Below are 20,448 nucleotides of genomic sequence, written 5' to 3' on the forward strand. Positions count from 1 at the left end.
GAAATTTATTACTCTTAGAGAGCCTTTATTAAAAAATTATATTAGAATTAATTTAAAATTAGTAAAAAGAAATACAATTTCTTTTGTAAATAAATAATTTTGAAAATTTTAAATTTTTTGTAATAAAAAATTGCAAATATTTCGAATTTCTCAATTTTACTTACAAATGTAAAAATTCTTATTATTTCCATTTTCATAAGACAATGATTATTTTAAAATAAATTTCATATTTTCTTTCCTAAGGAGACATTAGACAAAAAATTCCAAAACCTAGAGAACTTAAAAACAAATGCTAAAAAAATAAAATTATACCGGTAAATATTTACTATAAAAGTAAAATAAATAAAGTGAAAGAATAAAGATTGCTTTAAAAAAAAAAAAAAATTAAAGAACCCTGGAAATTATTGCTGAATGACTGTGCCATTCATTGTATTGACTTTAACAATACGATTGATTCTGCATCTAAGAAAAAAAAAAAAATTTTTGTTTCGAACATCTCTTTCGGAAAAAACGCCTATTTGGATCGTGTTAAACGAACAATTTTTTTTTTTTTTTTTTGTTTTAAATATAATCATGAGGTAGGGAGGAAAATATCCTATAGAAAATACGTAATCTAAGGAGAATTATTTCTCTAAACTATCACACAGCACACGGGAGTTCCTTCTGACTCGCACATTTTTTTTTTTTTTTTTTCTTTCTTTTTTTGCTACAAGAACGCATGCCCATTCGTATCGGTCGTCTCGCATTCGAAAAACCGAAGATACATCATATCTGAAATGCGCAGCAACAAACGACAAACCTTACTGCACCTGACAATCCGTTGCATTTCGAACAACATCGAATGCCACATTCACGATTTCACTGATATGCTTCTTCCCTGCACTGCACTTGGCATCACTCGCAGAACAAATCAGAGCGATCGCCACGCACACTTTTTAATGTTTTTCAATCTGGTGCGGTTTTTTTTTTTTTTAAATTATTATTAATATTATTATTAAATAGCCAGTTTTTTTTTAAATATATTATAATAATAATTATATTATATTTTTTTTTGCAATCTTGAAAAAGAACACTTCCCTACAGGTCTCTTTTTTTTGGTTTCAAGGCCTGTGAGGGGTTGACTCTCTCGTCGACGTTCAGGACTGCGATGATGGACATTTAGATTCTCGATTACTAAATTGCACTATGACAAATAAATTCACGACAACAGCACCATCCATATAAACTTATATACTGAACTACGCGCCTCGTCGCAAGGTATAACACACACTCTCTGAAAACGACGACGCTCCCTAGACTCGCAATGGCAAACGAATTTCGAGGTTTCGTTGCCTCCCCGTGTCCTTGGAGTAAGTCGCGTGCTTCGTGTTAAATGTTGAATAGTTACGGCGACTAGCTAGCGTTTAACGAACTTTATACATCGGCGAACAAAGCAAGAAAAAAAAAAAAAAAGAAGAAGAAAAAATGGTCCAGTGCTTGTTGATGATCTTCCTTTGCACCATGAACCATCACCCTATGGAAGTATCGGTCACCCTCCGTCCCTCCTGGAAGACCCAAATCAAATTCGAAATTAATGATGAATATTCAGGGAATTAAATAATGTTCAAGGAAATTGATTTAATTTTTTTTTTTTTAATATTGGTGTCACAGAGGGAACGGAGATCCTATGATCCTGGCATTAAATTACGATAACAATCATCGAGGAGAGTTGATTCTTCCTGGTAAAAATAAGCCTTCAATTGTTTACTCGTTGCTAGGTAACGAGATCTGGACGTCGACGCTCGTCGTCTCCCTGTGGACATTCTTCGATAGTCCGGGTTGCGTCGCGATTTTTCCGTTTTACAGAATCCATAATAATAATAATAATCATCGACATACGAGTCAATTGTTCAAAATTCAGCAAACTCCTTGGCGCATTTTTCAGTTGAAGAAATTCTCAATGCTTCCTCTTCGTAATCATCAAAATTACTAGTATCACCGGGTCCCTTGCATCGCGGTATAAATGGTGCCTCGATCCTTTTTTGGAAGACAGCTATCCAATCGGTACTTGTAAACCATCTATGACCTTTTATATCGTTAACACCGGCCTTGAGATTACCGTACCTTTTGGTAAGATCTACCTGCAATAAATTGCGCAATAGATCCTTAAGATCCGTACCAAAATGTGAGGGAAAACGAACTTTGCCACTGACAATTTTCTCATAGATCTGAATCGGTTGATCAGCAAAGAAAGGTGGATAGCCAGCGGCCATTTCATATACTAGAACACCTAACGCCCACCAATCAACAGCCTTGTTATAACCCTTGCTGAGAATAATTTCAGGTGCAAGATATTCAGGTGTACCGCATAGGGTCCACGTCCTGCCTTTCACTCTCTTGGCGAAACCAAAGTCCGTGACCTTGAGGTAACCTTGGGAGTCTATAAGAAGATTCTCAGGCTTAAGATCTCTGTAGATAAGATCAAGATAATGAAGATATTCAAAGGCTAATACAATTTGCGCTGCATAAAATCGTGAATGTGGTTCAGAAAAACGACCGACCTTTCTTAAATGGCTGAACATTTCGCCTCCTGGTACATATTCGAGTACCATATACAAATTCGAGTTGTCCTTAAAATGAAATCGTAACGAAACAAGAAATGGAAAGCTAATTGCTTGAAGAATTCTCTTCTCATTAAGTGTATGTTCAACTTGCTTTAATTTAACCACCTTCTGTTTATCGAGTATTTTCATTGCATAATACTCCTTGGTGGGTTTATGCTGAACTATCATGACTCTACCAAATGAACCGGTACCCAGGGTTTTAATTCTTTCAAAATCATCCAATGCCGCAGTATTGGTAGGATTTTTTTTCCATTTTTCTTCAAATTCCTCTTTGGCCTGATCCAGGAACTCCTTGACGCTCTCTGCCGCGTCCACCTTCTTATTTGCAGTCGCGGCATTATTGCCCATTTTACCAGCCGCGCTCCAGCCTGCCAGGGCTCCACGCACGTCGAGTTTCTTCAGTGTTTCGCTTTTTTTTTCCCCCGCACTACAAAAGTGACCCGTCACTAATTAATGACAACGAACAGTAAAGTCAGTAATTTTTTTTCTTCGACAAAAAAACTAATCCTTTAAAATTGCTTCTGTCTGTGCCCTTGAGTATTTTTCAAGATAACCTTTCCGTGTCTTAAGGTATAAATAGGTCAATACAATACCTTGTCTGCAACCCGCGCCATATTTTAGCACACAACTTTACAGCCCTTTACAAACGCGAACTACCGTTTTCGAAGGAAATTTTTTTTTTTAAATCACCGCACTACACTGGGAGTGACTCACTCTTTTTTTGCTTTTCAGTTACTCGAATCGTTCCTGAGCGGTGTCAGGTACATATGTAGCCGTTCGTTGTATATATATATGTATATATATATATATGGCTTAAAATACGAGCTGACAAACCAATGCACTGAGCATCGACACTTTTGCACTATAATCCACTGGATTAGACACAAGTCACTTTGTTTCCTTTAAACGCCCGATAACAACACTTTTAGCTGTCACTTTATTATCTCGCTGAGCGTTGAACTCAATCCGTCTAGTACAGCAGACGAGACAAATACCTCTCTCTCTAAGATGGCGGCACAACCTGGCCTGCTCCTCCCGGAATTTATACAAATGCGACAAATGGTAGAGGAGACGGACAGTGCTCTCTCCAGGAAGAGAAGGAGACTCGCTGCCGCGCACCATACAACGAGTAGAACGAGCCGAATGATGCCGAGCAGCGCAGACGTCAACAAATATATACAGCTATCAAATTGAAAACACAATTAACCATCCTATATTATCTATAACAACAATATTTACAAACAAAAATTAAAATCAATGTTTAAAAATTGAAAATAAATTAATTTCAATTTTTTAACTCACAAAATAATAATCATCAAGCTGAATTTTGTATTTTACCGCATAATTACTAGCTGGAAAGTGCTGCTATCTGTAATCCATGATAAAACACTAACAAATACGTCGAGAAACCAGTTGGTACATGTACGCCTTGTTTCTATTCTGCTTTGTGCTGCCACTTAGAGAATTTTTCAACAACGATAATAAAAACTGGAAGATCAGGAAGACTGCTACTATTCAGCTATGATGAATTCAAGAATATTATCCATTGCTTTTACTGTCTGACCTCTTTTAACGCCATTAAATATCCTCCAAATATCATTTTTAAGCGACCTGTTAAATTAAGGAAGAATTAATATAAAACGAACCTATTCCACATAACTATCAAAACATTAATTAATCCTCAAATTAAAATTTTTATTACTCCTTCGAAAATTTTTAATCCAATTTTTATTAATTCACTTTAAAAATTTTAATTTATTTAAAATTAACATTTTAATATTATCTTTTTTTCTATTCTTTAATTCTAAAATAACCCATTGGGTAAAATTTAAATGTTTCTTAAAAGAAATTTTTTTCTATTTTTGATTTGTTCATCTCAAGAAAAGAAAATAGAATTTTCAAAAATATTTAAAACACAATATTCTCAAAAACATATAATATAAAATATATTTTAAAAATACAATATACGGAATTAATTATCAGAAGAGAAAAGTTCAAATTCTCATCATTTTAAGATTGAATAAATAAGTTCCTTCAAAATTATATAAAAATATTCCAGAAAGAAATTTCAAATATGTCTATTTAATTTTGAAAAAAAAGATGACAAAATAATTTTCATGTCTTAAAATAAACATGAGGTAGACCGCAAAATGCAATTTTCTCAATTTTCAACTATCAAATCTCTGATTAAATATAACATTCTTTAGAGATTAAAAGTAAATTTTAACATGTACATTAAAAATTTATATATTATTTTTTTTCCTATATCAAACATATAAAATACACGTGTAAATTTATAATTCCAAGTGTATATTTTATTATTCAAGAATATTTAGAACAGCTAACTATATAGATAAATTTTCTATTTATAATTTTAAATTAAACTTTAGAAATTCAACAAAGCAAAGCATATGATTACAAGCTTTTCTTATTTGAAAATTCGAAGTAAATGCCAAGAAGACAAAAAAAAAAAAAAATTCCACATTTTGTAAAATTGGAATTTGATTAAAATTTTTCAAAAATCTAAAGCTTCATCCCTAGAATGTAATAAAAAAAATATACATAAATATGTACTTGAAGATAACGTGTCGCGTGCTTTGATAATCAAAAATAACCGGCCGGAAACCTGCACATGTGCTAGACATGCGCTCTTTGTCACGTATAACGAAGATGGCGTGAAAATTCAGGTTGAATATAGCACCTGGATACGTCGACCGTTCTTCCTATCGATTCAAAGACCGGAGTCTGAATCTCTATGAAGCACTATAAAACCAATTTCTTAAAAGGCCACGTAACTCTGATTGTAAAATAAATTTTTCCCTCAAATACAAATATAGAAAAATAAAAATGATATAATAGACTCTCGACCATTAATTTTTTTTTTTGAAAAAAAAATGAAGCAATCTCTTCCTATCTCATACACAACAGAATGAAAAAAGGGGCGATATGCAAATTATGAAATATTCTTCAACTTTTGACTTTCCATTATTTATAGGCTTTCATATAGATATATATTTTAAAAACATTGATTCCATAAAATCATGAAATAGTCACTCACTTTTTACGTTAACAAAATAATATTTGTACTGTTTATTATTTATTTCTATATAAATAATAAACTTTTACATATAGTATTTTATAATCAATTAATGAATAAGTAATTAATTTTAACATGTTTATTTAAATTCAGTAACAAATAATTATTTGCAAAATAAAATTCTTGGACATTGAATTTTTTAAATTTATAATTTTTAAAAACTAATTTTGATTTACTAAAATTTTAATTTATAAATGTAAATATTCTATTTTTTACCGAATCATTTTTCTCATTTTTTTTTTATTTGCCAAAGTTTCTGAAAATAATCTCCTTTCATATATCGTATAATCATTTCTTCTTTTAAATATTTCAATTGTAATTTTTATTATAAATATGGTATATAAATGGTAAAAAGTAAATTAAAAAAATTATGATATTCAATTATTTTTTGTATCCGGAAAAAATTTTTCCAATAATTTTCAAATACACTTATTCTAACTTTGAAAATTTTGCACACACGTAGATAAATATTTTGTCGGAATTTATACATATAGGAAAATTACAAATATAATTTTTGTCAGTGCGTGACTATTTCACAGTCGACTGATATGTCGACAGCTATTTCTAAACTGAACTACTTGAATGAATTTAGTGCAATGCATATACGAGTACAAGATGAGCACTACTGTAGAGGTTTGCACAGAGAAATCTTTTTGCGGTCATCACATTCGCCAGTCGACCTTCTTCTGGAAAGTTAATACAAACTATTTCTGTACGCACATCTCAACCAACCTGACCTGGAGTTTGTTCTTTTTTCGTTTGAATTTTCAACGCTATACTATACAAAAACTTTTATGTGATAAATAAAATGGAAAATCCAACGACAAATTGATTTTCACATAACAAAAATGCTAATGACTTTCAATTCCCTATGACAATATTGTTCATTAAATAATTTAAATTTAAAAATTTGATTTTTTTTTTTTTTTTGAATTGCTTTTTGAACGAAGAAATTGAATTTGTTGACAAAAAAGTAATTTTGATTTTTTGCAACAAAATATTTATTTCTGGAGTACTTTCATTGAGAGTTGACTAAGTCTAGACACGTTGTTTAACCGGTTTAACACGTGATGAAATGAAAGTTTATCTGACTGAGACACTTTCATATTCTGCCTATTGTACCAGCGAAAGATATAAATCTTTGACGACAGCTTCGTGGGTTTCAAGAAAAAAGATGAATTTCTAACTTCCTCTATGTACAACTCAATTCCTGGGAATTTTGAAACATCATAGAAAATTGTGTCTACAAAACAGAATAAGAAACAGAATTAGAAAAGAAAAAACTGCCAATAAAAAAATAAAAACTAACAAAATTCCAAAATAAACAATGTCAATGAAAATTAATTTTCGTATTATTCTCACGGAAAAATAAAAATTCTAACCGACAATCTAAAAAAGTTGCAACGTTTCATTCTCACAGCAAATGAAAAATCGAAATCATTTTTTTTTTAACGTATTCAAACTAAGCTGAGGTTGTAGATTCTTATGTTTCACAGTTCAGAAGAGATAAGAGAAAGGGCCGAAGAACTCCTCGTCAGCGAACCGTCGAGCACTTCCTTTCCAATGTCGCACATTGTAACTGAAAACAACCTGTCTTTTCTTTATTCATATATATATATAATTCTTTTCATAATTAACACTTTATACAATTTTATATTGAATAATAAAACTATTATCTTTTTTGTCATTCACATAATTACAATTTAAATAAAAAAAAAGGTATTCTTAAATTTTTTTTTTTTAAATTAAAAAAATAATTAAAATTTCTTTTCTTAATTTTAGATAAATTAGCAAGAATTTTTATCACAATTTTCAAATAGAAGGAAAGAATATACTAAAAATAAAACATTGTCACTTGTCAATAAATTACATCTAAAAATCGATGTTTCATTTCGAAATAGTGAAAAGACATTTTGTTTTAACAGCTGAAAAAACATTTCATTTCCTTGACTTAATTATGCGACGAAATCGCAACCAATAATCACGACAATAATTTTCAGATAGGGGTGTATAGTATATACGCGAGGAAAATAATATTTAAAAAAAAAAAGAAAAAAAAATTGAGTCAGGACATCTGCCTTTAAGGTCCTGGCTATATGACCGCTCTTCCACCTGCACTGTATTTAGCAGCTGTTTCGGAAAACGAATTATCTCAAACACGTGCGATGGGCCTGCGATACTTTTACACGAAAGACATTTTCGATTCTTTTAGTTGAAACACGCCGCCATGGCGCTTCTTATATTACAAAATTTATCAGAAATAAAATCCAGTATAGAAAAAAAAAAGACAAGAAGAATCAGTAATAAATGAAAGATTAAAATATTTCAAAACATATATCATTTTAAAAATAAAAAAATAATCTAAAATAAAAAAAACGAGACTAAAAATAAGATGATAATTTTTAATCAAATAAATATTAACTGTCTCTGCTTCTGTATCATCAAACAAAAATTTTTTACATTTCCAAAAATCCGTGAGTAAACTACCATTACAATCGAAAATATTTCAAATAAAAAAAAAATCAAATTCCTATTTTAGAAGAGAACTAATCAATTTATTTAATTCTCGGAAATATTTAAAATCAAAAAAAGAATATATATATATATGCAATCGAAGTGTGAAATATTGTAATTTCCATAAATATAAAAGATATACGTCAATATGTATACACACAAAACTATTTTTAACATTGAAGGTTGTTAAGCTCCTGTATTCCAGTGCAATATCTTATCAAACCATTTATATATGAGATTGTTTAATCTTTACGACTTTGAAAAAAAAAATTTCTATCTCGTTTGTATATACTTGAAATAATTATAAATTCTTGTATACATTTTTTTTTTTTTTTTTTTTTCGACTTCAGAAGTTCAAGTGTAACGCGCGCATGAAAGGCAAATATTACCACCGTTAACCGTGTCTTTGGCAAAGCACGGTTGTCGCTTATTCAGTATATATACTCATCATAAAAATAATACTTTACATCATTGTAATATAGTCGAAGTTTTACGAAAACAAACGAAACTTTCCGGAGTTACATTGAAAGATTATTCACTCGAATATTTGTTTTATCATATATATATGTATATAGAAAAACTCCTAGGCAAAATATAAAATGCAAAAATATGCATAAGAACAAAACAAAGACAAATTTGTTTCTCTAATTTGAAAACTCATGCGTATTACTAATGCAATTCAACGATTAAATAAATTCTTTCAGTTTGATTAGATATTGAATTGCGAACAGTGAAGTGTCCCACTTTCATATTAATAAGTTTTAAAATTATCACTGCTAATTTTCTTTAGTCTTGATGCATTTTAAGATAATATCAGATATTTTTTACAAAAACTATTCCCGTTATTTTTTTTTACATGATTTATTAATTTTTATTAATATGAAATTCTTTTTTCATTCCGATAGTTAATTAATTTAATTATCACGTTTAAAATGAAAAACAAAAATTCAACTTAAAAAATTTGTTACTAAATTCAATTAACTTTCGTCTCATTTATCAGAAATTAAAAAATTGTTACTAAATTTAATTAAACTTCCATTTCATTCAGAAATACAAGTTATCAGATTTAATTATCATTTCGAATTTTTCGATCAAAAATTTATAAATAAATAATTATAAAAAATTCTATTTAAGTTGGACAAAAATATTTAAGACTAGATTTCATTCATTTTGTTTAGAAATAAAAAAAAAAGTTACTAAATTTAATTTCAATTTGAAATTGAAAAATACGTTACTAGATTTCAAATTTTAATTGACGAACATTATTTCGCGTGCAAGCAGTAAAATAAAACAAAAAAGTTTTATTCTGAATAGAAAAAAAAAAAAAAACATTTTAGTTTCCTACTTTTTTCATTTATAAATAATTTAATCATTCAAGTTTAAATTTTTTTATTCAAATCTTAACTTGTCTGAACTTGTCATTGGGATTATTTTTTTTTTCTTGTTTAAATATAGTACAGTATCGATCTATCAGCGCAAGGCGGTCGCATGCGCACCTCTTTTTTGCCAATATTCTTGAAAGGCTTTCAAACATTCAAGAGACAAAATTTATAGTAAATTGTCATTTTAATTCAATATTTTTTTTTCCAAATTTTAAGCATACAAAATTTATAAAATATTAATCATATAATTAATCAATACTAATGTTTCTCTCGCGTTAAAAACGAATTATTGAGAAAAATTCTGATTAAATAAACTTAAATGCATCGTTTTTAATAATTATCAACAATCAATTCGGTCAGAGTTCATCATATATAAATAATAATAAAAATAACTTGTATTTTTTTAAAAAATACCAAAATTAGACAAAAATTGTCTACCATTGGTAAATTTGCAAATTAATAAATTCTAAAAAAATGTATCTTTCTATATATAATAAAAATAATAATAATAATAATAAAAAAATGAAATTACCTTCATACAAAACTGGTATACAAAAGTGCATCCTGTAACATGAAAACATGGAAGTTGATTATGACCACCCGGTAGTGGCCTCATTCTACCTTTTAATACACACCGGAAATGAGGCTGCGAAGAAACTTCTAGAACTTTTCATGAGCCGGCTTTTCTCCCTACTATTATATAGATATGCCGTGAATCCAAATTATCCTCGAATACAAGATCCTGTAAACAAAAGAAAACATTTAAAACAATAAAAATCGTCCTTTCTTAAATTGTTATTCAAAACCAAAAATCAATTAAAACATATTATACAAAATCTCGATTATTATATACAATACAATAATATAAACGAAAGAAAATTTTGAGGTTACCTTTTATTACCTAATGATTTCTCCAAATCAAGAAAATGTTGCGTATAAATAAATTGATAAATGTCAATCTTTTAAATTGAAGATATTTTAATTCTCATGACAACAATGGAAAAGTATTCAATTAATTAATAATCACTTTTTTACAATAAAAGACGTTGAGATAAAAACGTGCAAAAACTTGTCCCCTGAATAAATGAACGTTCCATTTTTGTAGAGGCCAATACGACCAATCAAAGTTGAGGAAAATCAATGGGCCTTTTCCCGCGAAACGAATAAAATTTCAAATTCATAAAATAATAATTGATTTACTTACATATTTTCTATTTATCCGAGAAATGATAATTGTCATAAAAGTCGTATTATTAGAATTGTAGGTTATGTGGGTGGTTTATTAACACGAATTTTACTGCGTTTCGCGTAAATTAATGGAAAGTTTCGTGAAGGTCTTTACAGCCATTTTAGATTGATCCGATGGCAGAGCCACCTAGGAAATAGCGGGAAAGAGGAAGGTTTGAAGGCCGCCGGCCGGGCCGGGGGATTCGGGCGAATCAACGAGCCAACCGAGGAGTTCTGCCATTTGCGCGTCGGTACGCAACAGTAGTGTTACAAGAGATCTCTCGTGTGCTCATACACAGTGTGAAAAAAAATTTTTCAGTGTATTTATCTACAAGTGCTTCCGTTTTAATTAACAACAAATCAATCACAATGGCTGATGTTGAAGCAAAGTGAGTAATTAAGTGTTCTGTGATGGATATTAACCTTTTTATCAAAAAAACTTTGTTGGCTGCTTGCCTCGAGTCCCCATGCTAGTCACGCGCGGTTCGCGTCTCTTTATTTTCCGTGTTTTTCCATTGTTTTTCAGCATTCGTTAATATTAACTTCTCATAGACAAAATTCTAATTTATTTTTATCTCAAATTCGTTAATAATTGTTGCTTGATTAAAGGATTCTGAAAAAAAGTGGTGGGGGAACCACGCCGTGCGCATTCTGATTTTCTGTATTTTTATCCTTTTCTCATTAATTTCGCGATAAAACGTTACTGTTTATTGATTTCACCGTCTTTGGATAATTAGATTTTGATATTTTTTTTATTGAGATTATCTAATTCGGTATATTGGGGACTTTTCCCGGTTTTTTATAAGACTAGTTATGCGTGGGAGAGAGAAAGATATATGGCATAGGGGGGACGTAGGGGGAGAATTTAAGTAGAGAAAAGGTACGCCGATCGCGTGCGCGGCATTTCACTTTTTCTTTCAAGTTTTATTATCTTTAATTATCATATTTTATAAACAAATAGAAGAATATTATTAATTATTCACGTATATACAATTTGATAACTTGTCTTTATTAGAAACAAAAAGCAATTAAGGGAGTTTTATGTATTTTCAAATTAATTATTTAAATAAATGATAATGGCACGTGAATATTATTCGTTGATTTCTTTCGATTTTGAGATAGACTGTACACGTTGAATTGAAAGAGCTGTCGGCGTATCGATCCTATTCTCTTACCGATTCGCTGAACTGATGACAATAAAGAAAAATGTCCTACATATTATTTTCATCTTGACGCTGACTAAAATATGAATTTGCGCATTCGATAGGTATTTATTAAAAGATAAAATAAGGCGCAAACAGGTCTATTCACGTCTTTCTACAATTTTACCGCGCCAAAGCAAAAGTGGCTTTCAGGGTAAAGGTGGGGTAAGGGGAAATATATCAGTTCTTGGGAAAGCCACATGAAGCGCTACTGATGGCGTCTATCTCTATTTCTTTCTACTATATGTGTGTCCTCCTTCCGCTTCAGTGAACTCAATTCTCCCATCCATGATATTCACAAACACAACGAAATTAAATTTGTTGTCGTGAGAGGTTATAGCAATATACACACACACACACACTCTCTCTCATAACTTTACTTCAGGGGTAGAGAAGGGGGGATCCGAGATGTAAAGGTGTAAAATCTCATTACAATAACACACGTACATGAATTAAAACTTCTTTTTAAATGAATAATTGATAGAAAACTTGTTAAATAATGTTTTATATTTAAATAATTGATTTTTTTACCACTTGTCTTTTATTGATTAGAGCTTGAATTAAAAGTAATTATGGATAATGTTTTCTATACGTGATTAAATTTTATTTTTTTTTTTTTAAATTTAGAAATAATGTATTTTAATCAAATGAACAGTGGGTCCAAATAGCAAATTTAAAAATGTAACCGCGTCCTAATCTCATTATTCTCAATGCGAATATTGAGGTTACGAGACTATTTTGAAAACGTCAAACAAGCCGCGTGCTTACACTGTGACGTACTCTTGCATAAGCCAATGTACGTTAGGGATTCTGAAAATATTTAATGTCATCTCTAATCGATTTTATGTTTTTCTAAAGGCTTATACAATTTATTAAAGTGTACAATCAATAATTAAGTTTATTTCAGGAAGCCATATTCAAACTACTTTATTTCTTTTCAATCTTTAAAAAAAAAGTATATTAAAATTCATAAAATCCTCTTGAATTCAGTAATGAATTTAATTGTACTTAAAATATTTTGTCAAGTATTTTAAATGTTATTTATTTTTAAAAAGTTTTTAAATTTTTCTGTTAGGAAATAGAAATTTTGTAAGATGCTGATTCCAGTTAAGATAAATATTTTGAAAAGATGTTATTTTCAAGTCGTAATTGCTATTTTTCTAAATTTTGAAGTTTTATTTTTAAATATATTTTATTCATGTTCCCCAGGAAGTGTAATTTATTATTTAAATATTTTTGAGAAGTCTAACAATCTATTTTTTTTTTTACAGAGAAACCAAAGTTGTCAGCACACCTGAGAAGGAGAAGAAGGTGGTAGAAGAAGAGAAACCAGTGACAAAGGTTGTTGAGGAGACTGATGAAGACTCCAAAACTTCCGAGAATGGAGATGCCACAGAGACCAAAGAAAATGGCTCGACTGAAGAAAAAGAAGTCGATGAGAAAGAGGAGGAGACGCCAAAGAATGGTGACTCCACAGGTAAATTGAAAATTAACAAAAATTTTCCATAATTTGTTTTGAATTTAAGATGAAAGAAAAATTAAGTTTTCAATATCAATTAACGAATTAATAATGAGGGGAAATTATTTTTTTTTCTAATTTTACAGATGCTCCAGTCGACACCTGTTGTATAAAGAGGAAATCAGTTGGCGCTGATTTGACTGATGATGCATCAGCGGACGGTGCCAGTCCCGAAAAGAAAGCAAAATTAGATGAGAAACCAGCTGAAGCCGAGAGCAACGGTGCAGCCGAAGCCACGGCCTAATGTTTCTGTAGTCCCTCTTTATTATCCATAGACCTGATCTATAGACACAGTTTTTCACCATCTAAACGTGATGTCAGAATGCAAAACATAATCATCAGTGCATCGCCATAATAGAACGAGTGTCGATCGCAAAACTCTGATATTGTTTACGATTACGTATTTGTGTTGAGAGTGGCCGTGTGTATGTTAAGTACCAAGATCTTTCGCATCATAAGCGTTCAAAAAAAAAAAAGGCCAATGCTATACAAACACGTGATAGCATTGCACACATACATATGATAAAAAAAAATTTATTACCCTCGTTACACAAATTTAAGACAAAAAAAAAAACGTATTCAAAGCATGAAATAGCGCTTAAGCGCGTATAATGCATATTTAAAAACTTTTTTTTATATATTATATATAAAACAGAGCGATCGCAGAGTTTCATTCTCAAAAAAAAGCACGAGTTGATTGTTGAAAAAAATGTGTTATTTTCTCCTTTTTTTTATCAACACTCGAGTCGTTGACTTTTTTTCTTTTTTGAGACATCCAATATCGGATGATCGCATTGTGTAAAACGCAATTTGAACTAATCTCTTCATAAGTTGTAATACATTCCTATATATAAAAAAAATTTGGTAAAAAAAAAATATGTTAAAGAGATCAGTTTTCGACGAATGTGAATTACGCTGTTTTTTGTACAATGCTGATCCCGAAATATAACGTTACTTAAAGTCTGATTTTATTGCGAAAGTATTAAAATGGTGAAAAAAAAAATAATACAATTCACTGCGTTTTACTGGCAGACATAGGTGCACAAATTTTTTTTTTTCCTCGACGCAGTTCAAAAGATTCTTTAAAACTGCGGTGCATTCGTAAAACTTATCTAGAGCAGGTCAACATCGTTGAACCAGTTTTCATTATCGACGATATTCGTAGACAGTATTTTCTTTTTCTTTTTTTGTTTTACAATTTTAACCCTTGACTGGTTTTGTGTACAATTTAATACATAAATAAATTAATAATAAAATAAAAACTAGTTGTGACTTGACTTCAAAAGAAAATTTAATTTGACTTTATTCAAATTACTAGAAAACATTGTTAAATTTAACAATACTTTGTAGTAAAAAAAAAAAAATTGACATTAATAAAGAGAATTTGTATTTAGTTTAATTAGAAATATACACTGCCAGTTAAGGATTAACGTTGACGTTAGTCATAGTCAAAGTACTTATGATAAAAGCAATCCACGTTTCAATTATTTGATTTTATCAAAGGAAAAATTTTTTTTTTTATTTTTTATGAACAAGGCGATTGCATTTATGTGAAACTTAAAAAAATCGTTTTTAGATTTATGAGTGGCAAGCGAACGATGCGAAGATCAATAATAGCAAAAATTCATCTGTGTAAAGTAAAGATGTTAGTTCAACGTATTAAAGTTGTTAGGTAAAAAAAAAAAATAAAAAAAAAAAACATTTTTACTAGTTCAATCTACGTAGATCAGTTTCTTGTAGTTAATCGAATCTCACTGAAAACAACTGCCACTTGACATTAATTAATGTCGAATCAAACTGGCATTCGCTGACCTGCTATAAGCACTTGTCGTACAAAATTTAACGGGGTCTGTAATATTCAAAACAAAAAAAAAATCTACCTAAATATTAAAACTAATGTTTAGATGAAAATAAATGTTAATTACCGACTAACAACAAAAATACTTGTACAGGATAATATATATTGTGTAATTCATTGTGTTCGCTATTCCGGGTAAAATAAAACTGGTTGTTTCAAATGGCAATAATTATCTTTAATTTAAATATTATTAGACTCAGTTCCTCAATCTATATATTATTATTGAAAAATAAAAAAAAATAAGGCGACAACACCTATTTTCACGTTTGAAACACTGATTTTTGAATAAAAAAAATATATATTGAAAATGATTGTAATAGCAATAAATTCGGTTAATAGAAAAAGCAAAATCTAATTTTATTGCGTTTTACACAATTATTGTGAATAAAACCCTTGATCGCCCGAGATATATATACATTTTTAGTAATTTTTTAAATTTATAATTGTAAAATTGAGAAGAATTAAGAGAAAAAGTAAAGAACTAACCTCACTTTTTATATTTTGCTTCCACTTGGTAATATTTATGAGAATCTTTCTTTATTATACACAGAAATAATTTAAAACACCAAAATTAATTGAAAATAAAACAACTTTATAATTCGACACTATTCAAGTTCACTTAAAAATGTTTCCCGCGATTTCACTGCCTAACATTGCACTTTATTTAACGAAAAATCACTTTCTTATCATTATCGGTTTTACTAATTTAAAAAATACAAATTTCTTTACAATTCAAATACATAAACGCAATTTAATATTTTCGATATGGATTTAAATAAAATAACTTTCAACGGGTTATATTTCACTCTTTTACATGAAGTTAAACTGACGAATTTCAACTAGTTTCGCTCGTTTCTCAAAACAAGATGGCGGCGGTACAGTTAGTCAAAATAGCAGTTAAAGTTTTTATAATATGCAACTGTGTTAGAATTTACTTTATAAAAATAATTAGAATTAAATATATTTAATTAATTAAAGTATTTTAATACTTAATGATGATTTAATTTTAGTAGAAATAATAATTAAATATTTCTTTTGATCTATGTATTCGACGGCCATCATGAATACGCGGGAATGGTTTTAAATTCAAATATTACAGTGTAGAGAAAGCGTAAAAAACAAAGAAATTATAAAAAAATTCATATTTAGTTTATTATCCGATTAAAATTAAAAAGAAATTGTTTGATTATTTTTCTTATATAAAAATTTATGAATATATTTCAGAATTTTTTCCCCGAGTCCTTAATACGCACCCTCTAACTCCGATCCTGAATCGTCAGTGACAAGACAACAAAACGCAAAGTCAGCCAAGCTACTGTCTGTACTTCTCTCAGGAATTCAAGAACATTCAGAATTAGTAGATGTTGAAACGAATCTAGATAACTTTATTGAATTGAACGCAATTTTCTAATACTTGTGAATCAATAAGTTTAATTCATTATAACTAAAATGTTGCGTTCTCTTATTTTACTATTTTTCGTCGCAGTTACTGCAAATGGAGATTTACTCAGGTAATTATTTCTAAAATTTTAAAACTTATAGTTTACTAATACAATTAACGGAATTTTATTGTCATTTCTTTTGTATTCTGTTATATTTTACATACTCTATTATATTTTAATAATGTTTTCTACTGTAAATTAGACAAAGTGAACAAACCTAACCAAATCCTATAAATTAATTTAGATAGTTTTTACGTAATTCTCTTTAATAATATAATACAAAAGAAGATAAAAATATAAATTGCTAGCAGGAAAGATTTTTCTCTAATGATATCTATTTTTCAATTATGTAAATATTTTTCGAAACCATTTTTTTAATTTACTTATTATTGTTTATAATAAACAAAGAAGCATATATACACAGACAGAGAAATGTTTTATTTGAACCGAATATAATATATTCGAGTTAAATAAATAAATATATGTCTCAGAAGCTACTAATATTTTTATATATTCTAGTTTGTTCTTGCATTTTCTTTCATCTTTTTGTGGTTTCAAAAAAATATATATATAATATGTAATATAAACTTTCACTCAATATAAATGGATGATTCACTCAATTATCAATGATCCTTGAACTCTTCTTAGCCATCTGTTATTATTTTAATTTATCATAAAAAAAATGAGATAATCTCTATACAAATTTATTTTAGTTTTGTTTTCTTTGTATTTATTTCCATTAGTTTCATTTTATTTAAAAATCAAATTCCAGATATATTCGAAAATTGTTTCTTTATATTCCAAAATGTTGATTAAAAATAATAATTTTGTTTTAAAGGATTCCAGTCTACAAGGCGGAAACTCCTAGACGATTTTTGCAAAATGTTGGGACTGACGTTAGTATAGTTCGAATTCGTTATGGTGGTGGTCTTGCACCAGAACCACTTTCCAATTATTTGGATGCTCAATATTATGGTGAAATTACCATGGGAACACCTCCGCAAAAATTCAGTATTCTTTTTGACACTGGATCATCAAATCTTTGGGTGCCATCCAAGAAATGCTATCTTACAAATATTGCTTGCCGTGAGTATATATATATATATAAATATATACAACAAAGAATAATAAAACGCATTAGTCATTGCATAAAATGAATAAAAATAATATACAATGTTAATGATTGCACATCATATAAATAATAAAATTCACAAAATATTTTTCTTATTGTCTCTGATGCTATTTGCACTCTGTTGTATATTTAATTCTGTATTTTGATATAATAAAAATTGGAGGCAATTTTATTAAATCATTTATAAGTCTAACTTTTAAAAAATTAATGAAATAAAATTTGATTACAGTGCTTCATAATAAATATAACAGTAAAAAATCCAAGAGCTATGTTGCAAATGGAACTGAATTTTCCATTCATTATGGAAGTGGAAGTCTTTCAGGTTTTTTATCTACAGATACTGTTACTGTACGTATTGAATTTTACCCTTGGTATTTTAACAACATTTCGTGTTTATTATTTTATTTGTATTCTTTTAGTTCACATTTTTGTATATCTACATATATTCAAGGGATTTATAATTGAATAATTGTTTTGAAAATTTAAATTAATTCAAAATATTTGTTATTAACAATAAAAATAGGTTGCTGGAGTTGATATCGTAAATCAAACTTTTGCCGAAGCAATGAGTGAGCCTGGATTAGCATTTGTTGCTGCTAAATTTGATGGAGTTTTGGGTATGGGATACTCGAGAATTTCAGTCGATGGTGTAGTTCCAGTTTTCGACAATATGGTCAAACAAGGTTTAGTTCAGGATCCCATTTTCAGTTTTTATCTCAACAGGTAATTTCCAAATAATAATTAACAAATGTTTATTTTGATAAAGAAAATGAATTGAAAAAATTGTTATACTCGATTCATTTCAATAATAATAGATTTTTTTTTACACTACAGTTAAAAAATTATAATTTTTCGAAAATAATAATTTAATAATTCATAAATTAATACTGAATAATTTTTATTATATAAATTATTAAATAGAGATCCTAAAGCTGAAATTGGAGGTGAAATGATATTGGGAGGATCTGATCCTGATCATTATGAAGGAGAATTCACTTATGTCCCAGTCGATCGTCAAGCTTATTGGCAATTCCGAATGGATAAGTATGTATTTTATTTCATATTTTTCGGTAAAATAAAGAAAAGAAAAATTAATTAAAATAATTTCATTTTCTTGAAGAGTAATGATTGGTGAAAATGCTTTTTGTGAAAATGGATGCGAAGCTATTGCCGACACTGGCACTTCTCTCATCGCTGGACCTGTCGATGAAATTAAGAAACTCAATCAAAATATTGGTGCTACACCAATTGTCGGCGGTGAATGGATTGTAAGTATAATTTATCATTATTAAAAAAAAAAACAATGATTAAATCCTAAATTCAAAATATTTATTCTTTAAACTGAGAATTGAAATGTGAAATTTATTTCTCAGGTCACCTGTGATGAGGTTCCTAATTTGCCTGAAATTGAATTCATCTTTGCTGGCAAAAAGTTTGTTTTAAAAGGAGAGGACTACATTCTAAAAGTAATTAATATTTTACTGACTTAAAGTAACTAGTTATAATTTTTTGAAAGTAGCAAAATACCAGACAATATATCTTTTTCAAGATACTGAGGTCTTGAAAGGTCGTCATGTGATTTCAGTATCGTTACATAAACAATAAATGACTTTTGGGTTTAGTAGTGAAAATTTAGCAAATAAGTTATTTAAATTATAATTTAATTACGAGTTAATCAAAAATTAACTGGTTCAAATTTTGCAGGGCTGTATTATTATTTTTAATGTTATATATTATTTTTTCTATTTTATATAGGTCTCTCAATTTGGCAAAACTGTTTGTCTTAGTGGATTTATGGGAATTGATATTCCTCCACCAAATGGACCACTATGGATTTTGGGAGATGTTTTCATTGGTCGTTTCTATACTGAATTCGACATGGGCAACAATCGTATTGGATTTGCAATTGCCAAATAAATCATTACTTATTTTTAAGCAATATATTGTTAACGCGATGAGGCTTAATTACCAATTTCCTAATAATTGTGATTTTTCCTAGCCTATATAAAAATGATTATTAAACAATCATGTGTTTATTCCAATATTGAAAGTGATATTTGTCTATTACACTCGTAAATGAATTTATCGTAGTGTGTGTATGATTTACGAACAAATTTTGCCACTGAACAATAAATATTTTTTATCATTATATTTCAATTTTATTATTAACTATCCACAATTAAATTAAATCAAAAATTTCAATTTTAAAAAAGAAATGAAAAAAAAAATATTTCAAACTTTAAGAAAGTAAATACAATATTAATAATTGCATTTATCGAAATTTATATTTAAAATTTCTTAATACGTTTTTAATTTTGTAACACATTTTTTTTGCACATTCAAATCTTAGTTACGTGTTTTTTTTCTATATAAAAAAAAACATTAATTTGCTCTATTATATTTGTATACAATTTTAACTTTTTTTTTTAATAGTAATTCTACCTTCGTCACTACATCGAAATTATGTTGTTC

At 28.8% G+C, this 20,448-nt stretch overlaps 3 protein-coding genes across 8 annotated transcripts; 2 read left to right on the top strand and 1 right to left on the bottom strand.

Moving 5' to 3' along the window:
* Nucleotides 1-379: 379 nt before the first annotated feature.
* LOC127278505 (cAMP-dependent protein kinase catalytic subunit 1) lies at nt 380-10,949 on the bottom strand. Of its 6 annotated transcripts, none has more exons than XM_051300270.1 (4): nt 10,498-10,707; nt 10,232-10,338; nt 10,129-10,160; nt 380-4,214 (listed from the first exon to the last, which is right to left on the bottom strand). In XM_051300270.1, the coding sequence occupies exon 4, from the start codon at nt 2,949-2,951 to the stop codon at nt 1,890-1,892; it is 1,062 nt and encodes a 353-aa protein (XP_051156227.1). In that variant the 5' UTR covers nt 2,952-4,214; nt 10,129-10,160; nt 10,232-10,338; nt 10,498-10,707; the 3' UTR covers nt 380-1,889. The 6 variants fall into 6 exon arrangements, with proteins under 6 accessions (XP_051156227.1, XP_051156220.1, XP_051156200.1 ...); XM_051300263.1 differs by having other exon boundaries at nt 10,488-10,707; XM_051300243.1 differs by having other exon boundaries at nt 380-3,785; nt 3,942-4,214; nt 10,129-10,338; nt 10,488-10,707.
* Nucleotides 10,950-11,047: 98 nt separating this feature from the next.
* Nucleotides 11,048-15,571, top strand: LOC127278531 (uncharacterized). The gene is made up of 3 exons (XM_051300284.1): nt 11,048-11,212; nt 13,297-13,502; nt 13,631-15,571. The coding sequence occupies exons 1-3, from the start codon at nt 11,193-11,195 to the stop codon at nt 13,786-13,788; spliced, it is 384 nt and encodes a 127-aa protein (XP_051156241.1). The 5' UTR covers nt 11,048-11,192; the 3' UTR covers nt 13,789-15,571.
* A 1,097-nt stretch (nt 15,572-16,668) lies between these two features.
* LOC127278497 (lysosomal aspartic protease) lies at nt 16,669-20,125 on the top strand. The gene is made up of 8 exons (XM_051300233.1): nt 16,669-16,913; nt 17,683-17,930; nt 18,206-18,324; nt 18,500-18,699; nt 18,898-19,020; nt 19,097-19,244; nt 19,350-19,442; nt 19,732-20,125. Exons 1-8 carry the CDS (start codon nt 16,852-16,854, stop codon nt 19,891-19,893), a joined length of 1,155 nt encoding a protein of 384 aa, XP_051156190.1. The 5' UTR covers nt 16,669-16,851; the 3' UTR covers nt 19,894-20,125.
* The last annotated feature ends 323 nt before the right edge of the window (nt 20,126-20,448 follow it).

This window comes from Leptopilina boulardi, unplaced genomic scaffold, assembly GCF_019393585.1.
Source record: "Leptopilina boulardi isolate dan_hultmark-lab unplaced genomic scaffold, ZJU_Lbou_2.1 LbouV2_112, whole genome shotgun sequence".
Classification (NCBI taxonomy): Eukaryota; Metazoa; Arthropoda; class Insecta; order Hymenoptera; family Figitidae; genus Leptopilina; species Leptopilina boulardi.